At 42.8% G+C, this 10,282-nt stretch overlaps 1 protein-coding gene across 2 annotated transcripts in view; it reads right to left on the bottom strand.

The window, feature by feature from the left end:
• The window catches only part of slc30a6 (solute carrier family 30 member 6), a 37,851-nt gene that overhangs the window by 12,460 nt on the left and 15,109 nt on the right, over positions 1–10,282 (bottom strand). For both annotated transcript variants that reach the window (XM_028422810.1, XM_028422811.1), the window contains 4 exons: positions 4,524–4,566; positions 4,154–4,219; positions 1,489–1,569; positions 277–312 (listed from right to left, as the gene is read on the bottom strand). In XM_028422810.1, coding sequence (XP_028278611.1) covers positions 277–312; positions 1,489–1,569; positions 4,154–4,219; positions 4,524–4,566 — 226 coding nt within the window. The remainder of the gene's footprint in view (positions 1–276; positions 313–1,488; positions 1,570–4,153; positions 4,220–4,523; positions 4,567–10,282) is intronic.

Genomic DNA, 10,282 nt, shown 5'->3' with positions numbered 1-10,282 from the left:
AAGTTTTGTCTTACACTAGCATGGTGCTAAGGGCTGCTGATTGGTCAGCTCAGATTAGGACTGATGGGGACAGGAGGTCCTCCCTCCATGAGTCCTGATGAGAACAATTGTTGAGGATGTTCTGTTCCGACAACAGCTGGCACTGTGTGTGTGTACAGAGACTCTGTGTGTGTGTTTACAGGCAGAGACACTGTGTGTGTGTTAAGTTTAAGTTGTGATGTGGGAATTTGTGTGTGTGTGTGTGTGTGTGTGTGTGTTGGGGGGGTTAATACTTACGTATGGACCTCAGGCTGCTCCATGAAGCGCTCCACACTAACAAAACAGAAACAAACACAGTCAACAACAGACACCAGGTGGGACTCTGTGTGTGTGTGTGTGTGTGTGTGTGTGTGTGTAACTGAAATGAATGAAAGGAGACAAGGAGTGAACAAACAGAGAAAACAGGAAATACATTAACACACACACACACTCACACATCGACACCACATGGATGAAAAAGCAAAGTGGCGCACAAACACACACACAGACACACACACAGTCTCGTCTATCTCCTCCCTCTGTGCCGCTGCCCTACTGAGCCATTCATGACATGCACTGTACCACACGAGCTCACACACACACTTGTGTGAGTGTGTTGCCTCATTGTTATGTTTATTTGGTGGATAAAAGACTTCCCTACACTTCTGAATACACAAACCTCCAGAATAACTACACGAACACACACACTCCTCAGCAACAAGCACAGAAAATCCAGCTGTCACACACACACACACACATCCACACATGTGTGTGTGTGTGTGTGTGTGTGTGTGACAGCTGTTAACAGGCATTGTGCCAACTGTGTGTGTGTGTGTTACGCTACAAAGTCCCCCCTCCCTTGCCTGAGATCTGACCGCAGGACAACCCCACAGTGGGCACCTGAAGGTGTGCTGGTGAGTGTGGGTGTGTTACACTGACAGACGCAGGCAGGCAGTGACATTCTTTTAACCCTTAAAAATTCAGCAGTTCACACAGCAAACACACAAACACACACACACACACACCTTCCCTTTCAGAGTGAGTGCCTCTGAAGCATCGCTGTGTCCTCAGACACACACAGCTGCAGTGAGAGGTTTAACGGTTTGTATTTATTTTCTGTGCCTTTGAGGATGGACGCTGCTCAATCATTATGTTTATGTTACATGAAAGCTGTTGTTCAGATGATGACAGCCGTGAAGCTGCGGCCGGAGAAAAAGACACGCACCCTGTGTGGAGCGTTGTAGAGAACAAAAACAAAGACACAAGAGAGGAACAGCTGGAAATGTTTGGCTTGTTCTTTTTGCTAATATTCATTCTGTTTCCATGCTAAGACAATAATTGAAATTTTAATCGAGACAGACAGAGCGAGACAAAGAAAGAGACACAAAAACACTGAGTAATAAAAACATCCAGTGACAGTGTGTGTGTGTGTGTTGTTTGTATGTTTGTGTGTTATGGAGACACACACACCTTTCCTTCAGAATGAACAAGGCTCCCAGCTGGACCAGAACAGTGGAGGCAAACACGGCCAGAACCTCCAGCCTTTCAAACCTGAGAGAGATCAAGACACAGAATGAGCAGGAAGTCAAGACGGTTCAAACCTCTGAACCCCAAAACTTCTTTTTTAACTTCAATTCAGAGACAACTTTGAACTTTCTGATGGGTTGGGTTAAAAAGATCTAAAGACTTTTTACTTAAAAACAAGAACACAGGAAAAATGGTCCAAATCCAACGATGGTCATCAAAGTACTTCATCAACTCATTTGTTATTTTATTATTATTATTATTATAATATCAAAAATATGTGTCTGATCTGCAGGTGATTTATTAGCGTTCTCTGTCATTCGGCACAGACATGTGACATGTCATGTGACAGGAGGGTGAAAAGGGGACGTGTATATACACGGCCTCAAACCCTGTTTGACAGTAGTTAACGCACTATCCAGGTAGCTGGACTAACACGTTGTTTTCTGAAGGTTTGATGCTACGGGTCCATTTTAATCTCTGGGCTACAACAGGCCCTGGATGGATGAATCTCCACAGACATGAACCCTGATTATCTGTCAGGCCGAGCGTCAGGGTCAGAAACCTTCAGGTTAGGGACTCGGGACACATACGTCAGGCTGTAGGTGTTCCTGACCCGACCTAATCACGGAGACGATCCTGGAACAATCTGTCCAGGATGAGCAGCTTTGTCTCGGTGAGTGGTCGTCAGGGCTTAGTGAGGGTTAAAGTTGACGCTGGGCTGTTCGGTGTAATACCAGTGAACTGAAAGAGCCTCTGTGCTGGCTGAGTGGAGTGCATGATGGATTAATGCATTAATAGAGGATGTGTCTAATCTTTTTTTGGGAAAGCGCAGCATGTTTAACGTTGAGGACGCTGGGACACTGGCCGGGGTTTACTCTTTGTTTCACGCTGCAAATCCCTTTGTCAGGAACTGAACTGATTCCAGTCAGCTGCTGAAAGCCTCCGACAACCAAAACATACAAATATGAGACTGTATTCCTGTTTAGTGGCTCAGGCAGAGATTCTGTGTTTCACTGTAAGACCGTGTGAGCGGCCGCACAATGATCTGATGAGCAGATTGTTTCTAGAGGGCTGCACTCACAAATGACTCCCATACAAACTCAGTTTATGCCGGATCGCCTCCCTGCTGGCCGGTCAAAGGTCACGGCCCGCTCTGCTACCAGCCTGCAATTAATCTAAATGGACGCCGTGCAGAAAAACAAGCCGCCTGCTGATGTCAGCCGCATCTTCCTCCATATTGTTATTGAAAACACACCGTGCACAGACACAGGAGAGAGGAGCGTACCAGACTCACTAACTGTACACTGACCGAGTACAACGAAACAACGGGAAAAGCACAGAGGTGAAGTGGATCAGACTAATTCCTGGAAAGACTCCTGCTGCTCCTGCAGGGTTTACAGGGACCCCGGGTTGGTTATCCAGGCCAATCTGCTGCTGAGACATTATTCAGTAACTGAAAGTCCATCAGAGGGACACAGACGCACATCAACATCACGCTCAGATGCACACACAGACACACACAGACACGGGCATTATGGGAGTCAAGTGAAGCTGAAAAGCAGATTTCCACTCGATCGCCACTCTTCAACACCTCAGGGTCACCGGAGGTCACCTGTCAGCTGCAAATGCACCGTTTGGCCAGCGCGGTGAGACACACACACACACACACACTGATCCGGTCAACAGTAAGAGATGCTACATCTGTGTTTACAGTGTGCGTGTGTGTGGCTACAGAGCACATGAACAAATACAGCTTTGATTGGAAAGCTCCTGACACACACGTGTCGATATAAAAGGTATTAGATGAACACACAGGAGGCTGTGATGAACGAAGCATGTGACATGTAGTCCGCTAGCTGTTTTTAATTTTGTCTTTGCTAATAAAGGGGCTAGCACTGTAAAACAACAGAATCTAAAGCTGGATTAAACCTGCAGGGGGTCACTGCTAATTTAGCTTAATGCTCAGGGTGGGATTTGAAACTTCTTCGTCTCTGTAACGGTCATTCACCCAATAAACATCCATAAACATGCTTAGAAATAACACAAAGAGGCACAGCGGAGCACAACCGCTAATAAATAAATCTACTTTTAATGACAGCGGTTTAGCAAATTATGAACAAATCAAGGCTAAAGTGGCTCAGAAGAAAAACTGCTCTGCCTGTTAATGAGCCAACAGACAAGATGGAGGCTCTCTGATGGATCTCATTACTTCTCTTTGTCATCTTGGTTCCAAATCTGTCGCCGGCAGCAGAGACGGACATGCGCTGTTCAAACTACCGTAGCTCTGGTTACTGTATGTTCACACTATTAAAGAAAAATCGAACGAATTCTTACAGCTGAGAAACGGATTACATTCATTACGGTAATGACCACATGTGTGCCAGGAAATCTAACCAGCCAATCACAGTAGTTTAGTGCCTTTAGGTCCACAGTGAGCATCAGAAAGGTGAAGGAAGGTGGTCTCAGAGGCTTTGAACATGGCATGGATGTTGGTCTGAGTGTCAGGTGAGGACAGGAACCTGAGGCCTCAGTGGAGTCTGATGAGCCTCCATCTCTGAAGCTCATATCGACAAAGAGAATATTTAAAAGGCGATTATGATGAACTCACCCGAAACTGTAGACCTGACTCGCTTTCTTCATGGTCACCCAGTAGCTGACGAGACAGGTGATCAAACTGCCGGGCCAGAGGAAGGAGAGGAGGAGGAGGAAGGGTGATGGCAGGGAAAGAGAACCATGAGTGATTGACAAGGGATGGGAGAGGACAGACGAGAGAAAGGCAAATAAGAGGAGTCAGTGAGAGACGAGTGGCAGAAACAAAACTGCAGAGAGGTCGGCTGAAGTTCACCTCTTCTTTTATTCATCACAGTCTCAGCATTCATGTTTTATGAGGGAAAACTTCATAATTATTTTCATTTAGCTGGGAAAACCCTACTGTACAGTGTACACACAGTAATGACATAAGAGCAGAACACACTCACCCAAAGAGGTCGAAGATGGTGAGGTATGTGTAGGCAGTCAAGGCTGAAACAAAGACACAAACACAGTGTTTCAATGATCCAATCAGTGAGTTACTGGATGTCATTTAACTGCAGGTTACATCACATGATAATAATTAACAAATCAAATTCACAGCTGAACCAAACACAGACACGACCACCGCTGTTTTAGACTGTGTGATTCTTCACAGGCGGTCCAGGTGACACAGGGCTCTGCAGGACATCACTGATAGTCCAGAATAGGTTTACATCGTGCCAATTTTACAAAATGTAAACAAACGCAGGCTAAAACAGGGTCGCTGCTGGTGGAGGGTGATGACAATCTGCCATTTGTGTTGAGAATGAATCATTATTGAGGATCCCTCAGCAGGTTGGCACTGTGAGCAGCTCAGGACATAAATGTACACCGTGTGTGGGCCAAGTCATGGTTCCAGCACGCCACTGTGTTGATGCCACGCAGCTAACATGCTAACGTGTGTAACTGTTGTTTCTGTCCACGGTTTTGTTCCTCAGAGCCATGATGGAGGCCGTCAACATCAAGCGCTTTTAAACCCTCTGACATCACAAGCTAACATCTACTGATGAGGGAAACAACAAGATACTTTAGAACTAGCAAGTAGCAGTTAGCATGTCTTTTGAAGTCGCTCCTCACTGTCGTTACACGTCCTCACCGGACGCTGATTGGTGCAGACACACAGCTTGAAGCCTGTCGAGGTGGATTTGCGTGCGAGTTATGATCTCACAAGAATCCTGCTGCCTCAGAAAAACATGTGGAAGAGTCCGGAACGCGGCCTACTCTGACTATGAGCGGCCATTGTTTGCCAACTTCTTCATGGTCCACTTCAAGCCTTTCAACCAATCAGCTTTCATCTTCTCAGCCCTTAATTACTTGACTGGTGGCTAACGAGCTTCTGGTGAAGTTAAGTTGCTAAGGTGAAGCTAGCAAGTCAGGAGATCAGCCAAGCAGCCATCGAACATTTCACAGACTAAAACCTGGGCAGCCAATACGGTCGTCAGTCAGTACACCAATTACAGAGTCCGCCAACAAACTAATCAGCCAGTTAACCAGCTAGATACAGATGCTGGTCTGTCTGTCTTTCAGTGATCTGTCTGTCCTGCAGCCTGTCTGTCGGTCCTAATGCCTGGAAGCCAGCTTTCTGTAATCAGGCTGTGCTGTGGGGGATGAGGAGAGCGGATTAGAGCGGCTTTATGTGGAGAGGAACATTTTGTTTCCCCACCACCAGCATTCATGTTGGCCAACCTGACGTCCTGTAATCCTGAGTGAGAGGGCCCACGGCAAAGACTCAGAGAGACAAACGAGCAGGGAGAGACAGACAGGCGGGAGTGACAGATCGACAGCCTGGGAGAGCGAGAGAGGCTAAGAGGAAGACAGATGGATGAAAGATCAAGTCAGATACGCAGGGAGAGAGGTGAGGAGGCAGACAGACAGGATGATGGACGTGTAGACAGACAGGCAGAGAGAGGGAAAGTGAATGAGTGAGAGACAATCCCTGACACCACAGAAAGACCAACAGATTGAAGAAGAGGAACTGAAAACAACTGAAACCCAAGCAGAGACACCTTGAATCCGAGGCTTCATGTGATGTTAAAGTGACACTTGTCTACGGAGAAGTACAAGAAAAAACATGTTTTAACTCTGGAGCAGAGGAGAGACACACACACAAGGGCGGTGGTCCTGTAGACTCCAACGCCCAGAATGCACTGGGCGGGTTGCTGCTCCGTTACAGTGTCTGTGCTCACACAGCAACAGACTCTGTGTCTGTGACCCTCAGTCTGTCTGGATCCAGCTCTCCTCTGTCCCTGTGTGGACCAAAGCTGTCCTGTCAAATGTTTGTGGACGCTGCAGACAGAGACACCAGCAGCTGTCCCTGCCCGGTACCAGCTGGGACACACTATGATTCGCCAGGTTTTACCACGACTTGTTGGGGACAGTTGTCATGTCGGCACTAAAATCTGCTGTGTGTGAGGGGATCAGACCTGACGACAGCTGCAGTCAATTAAGCATGGTTGAATTTTTATATTTTTGAGCAGATAGCCGCACAGACATCATCAGTGTTCGTTTACTTTTTCTTTACGTTTTTTGGAAGCAACAAATTGCTTCATTTCCGCCACCATCTGGTTTGTTTGTTGCATTGAGTTGACTACAGTTGGTTTGATAAATCCTGCAGTCAGTGATCCCTGATCAAGAGCAGTTAGGTGTGTGACCCCCATTATCATACAAAGATCTGTAGAAGCCAGTCTGTTCGTGTGTCCTATTCTTTTCAACATCTGTTAAGACTGGAAAAGTCACGCAGTGTGTCCCAAGCCTTACTTTTAACAAGAGAACAACTTAAAGGTGTGAATTTAAACAAATATTTCTGACAGCTTTTTTTGATGTGAGCAGCAGCACCTGGGCCGATGAGGTGATTTGGAGTCTTGTAAACGAACGTGGAGGAAGGACAGAGCTGACTCCAAAGCAGCAAAGGTTCCCTACTGAGTAACACCATTAGCGCTGTTAGCATTAGCATGAAATCAAACACACTGTCATACAGGATTTTTGGAAGTGAAGGCTGGACGGGACGGACAGGATGTGGAGACCTGTCAGTTAAAAGTTGTTTATGTAACTTCACTTATCACAACTTTTAACATCCATTTATGTTTTGCTGCGTCCGGCTGGTATTTTGATACGCAGCGGCTCATCTCTCCACAGGGATCAATGAGGGTTGATGTCATTGTGTTATGTTGAATTAAAAGCAGTCGACAATAAAAGCAATAATAACACAAACGCTGACATCACAGTGACCCTGGAACAGGCTGGACCCAATCAATGCCAGGGCTGAAATTTCCCCTCGCTGTGCGTGGATAGGTTTACATGTACACGGGTCAATGACATGACATGCATATTTTTGAGTCCGAGTCCACTATTTTCTTTCAAAATAATGTAATCTTTTCATAACATTGGTCACTTTTATCTATAAAACTTATTTATTTTGATACATTTTTCAGTACATTCAAATAATTATATTCTTTTCTGTTTTGGCTTCTCAAACCCCTAAAATGTCAGGTGGAGCACCTGTCCGAGCAAATGCTCAGACTAAAAAACCTATTAAAAATGCTCTTTTAATAACAATACATTCAAAATTAAATGCTCTGGCATACTTTTATGTTTATAGTCTTTTGTATAATCTATTTTTTTCTCATATCAACAGTTTTAAAGCTGTTGAGATAACTGAAAAACATTTGTCCCGCAATTTACATTTACTTAATGTCAGGGTGGTGCAACCATAAACAATGGGCTTTTATTTTAAAGTGAATAGACAATAGCCATAAACAGGATGTTGTATCAGCCAGAGGACCCCAAGGGACCCTTGGGATTAAGCTAAAAGATTTGTAGCTCTCTCTTAAATATTGATAAAAACAACTACTTTCAATTCATATACAGACTGGTACACTTTCTATGTCAGGTGGTACAACCAATGGAAAACTAGAAAAAATAAATTTTATCATAAAACACTTTATTTATAAAAATTGATCTATATGAATATGATGACATGGGTAGACACTAATACTAGCATCCAAACATAAGCCTATTTATTTTAAGATAAGTTGGAAAAGTCAGGTGGTGCAACCAGTTAGTCAGGTGGCACAACTGCAAGGAATATCACTATATAATGTTATTAAAAGCTCTAAATATATCTGTGACATGTTTAAAATGTTTACTAGTTTTAATCAAAGATATTACACATTTTTACATAATAATATGTACATTTTAGATGCCGCTTTGTAGGGCAAGTTCTTCAAGTAGTTGGTGAAGAGATTCAGGTGAGCTGCATAAAGTAACTGGGAGGAAAAAATGCTTTCACTTGGCCCCACCGTGCTGACGTCATTTTTTTCTACTCAGCTGAAGTTCTCAGAGTGATATCAGAACCAGAGCCTCTCAATTCATGGCACACATGGCTAATGCATTCACACTGGGAATTCTTTATTACACAGACCTGAGAAGGTCTGTACGGAGCCCCTCTGATGACATGGTAAAAAAAAAAATAATTTGTAGGCCACGAAATATGTATAATGCGCGCACGAAATACTAATTCGTGGCCACGAAATACTAATTAGTTCCTACGAAATACTAAGTGGCCATGAATTAGTATTTCGTGCGCGCATTATACATATTTCGTGGCCTACACATTTTTTTTTTTTTTACCATGTCATCAGTGGGGCTCCGTAGGTCTGTACAAATATTACTCCATATTTGAAAATGGTTTAATTTTGTTAAAACTTCCCTTTAGTGTTAGTTTGATTGCTGCTAGGCAATCAAACTCGTGTTCTTCACCCTCTTTCTTTCTTTCTTTCTTATTCTTCCGTACATTATTTGGTGCAGCGTATCTTCAGCATACATTGACCGATTTCAGCCATTCAACTATAAAAATGTTCATCTCACAGAGGACATTCCGGGTCAACTTTAAGTTTTTCTCAAAAAAAATGATAATTTTTTAAATATTAAGCAATTTCGATGTCATTTTTAACATGGGAGTCTATGAGAGAGCCCTTCAACGAGGGTCATCTGCCAAATGCTTCTCCTCCTACAAATTTCAAGCTACAGACTCCATTTTAGTCTTAAAACGCTCATTAGATGCTGCTCTATCAAACTTGTATTCAGCATTTTCTAATTCTGAATTGTTTCTGCACACCAGGCTCTCAAAGTTGGAGTACTCTGCTGTTACCATGGTGACAGGCTGACACACAGAGGCATACAAAGCTCTGAATTGCTCTGATTCTCCAGCAATTCAGAGCAATCCTTCACATCAGCCTTCAAAGCAATGCTTCAGCTGCAGCAATCAAACTTGCATTTTCTTCATGAAATGCCCTTTTTTAAATTATCATTTAGTATAGGGTTGTATCAAATGTAATGTTGTATTAAGTGGTTTTGATGAGATGTTTACTACTCGCATTCTTGAAAAAAAAGATTTATTTTACTTAAAAAAATTTAAATACAGACTATTTACTAAAACACATGTAAATATTTGAAATGAAATGCATTTTTTGAGCATATTTCATGTCATTACTAATGTTGTCAGGTGGTACAACTAATAACCGTCAGGTGGTGCAACCAATTTAAACTAATAAATAATAGCTTAAAGTGACCAAATGGTTTCTAAATATAATCTGTGTACTTATTTTACTGAATATATGAATTTGTGTATTTTTTTTAAATATTTTTTCTGTCTTTAAATACAAAATTGGATGCTAACGATAGTTAAAACCTGACCTACAAAAGGGAAAAATCTTAAATTATTGCATAAACAAAACAAAACTACCAAATAATAATGTGTTACCTAGTGTACACACCCTAATGGATACTTGCCAAAGATTTATCTTGAAATAAATATTAGGAATATATATATATATTTATAAATATTTGGTTGCGCCACCTGACATTTCTTGCTTGTGACGTTGAAAAAAACTGTTAAAATATGAGTTAAAACAGATAGAAATGTTATTTAATAAATGAGATTTGTTTAAACACATTATTCTGGACTCAAAAATATGCATTACGTTATTTAAAAAAATACTTTTTAAAAATAGCCTTTTAGAAGCTTGATTTGTCAATGACCCACACCGCAAAACACACACACACACACTCACACACTCACAGACACACACTCACAGACACGGGGCTCGGTTCAATTCCTTCATAAGTCTCCTGCTTACAAACACCGACACCCAGAGGACGTGTGGAT

This window comes from Parambassis ranga, chromosome 15, assembly GCF_900634625.1.
Source record: "Parambassis ranga chromosome 15, fParRan2.1, whole genome shotgun sequence".
Taxonomy (NCBI): Eukaryota; Metazoa; Chordata; class Actinopteri; family Ambassidae; genus Parambassis; species Parambassis ranga.
Note: the sequence above shows the minus strand (reverse complement) of the source record. Positions and strands in the feature narration are given on the sequence as shown.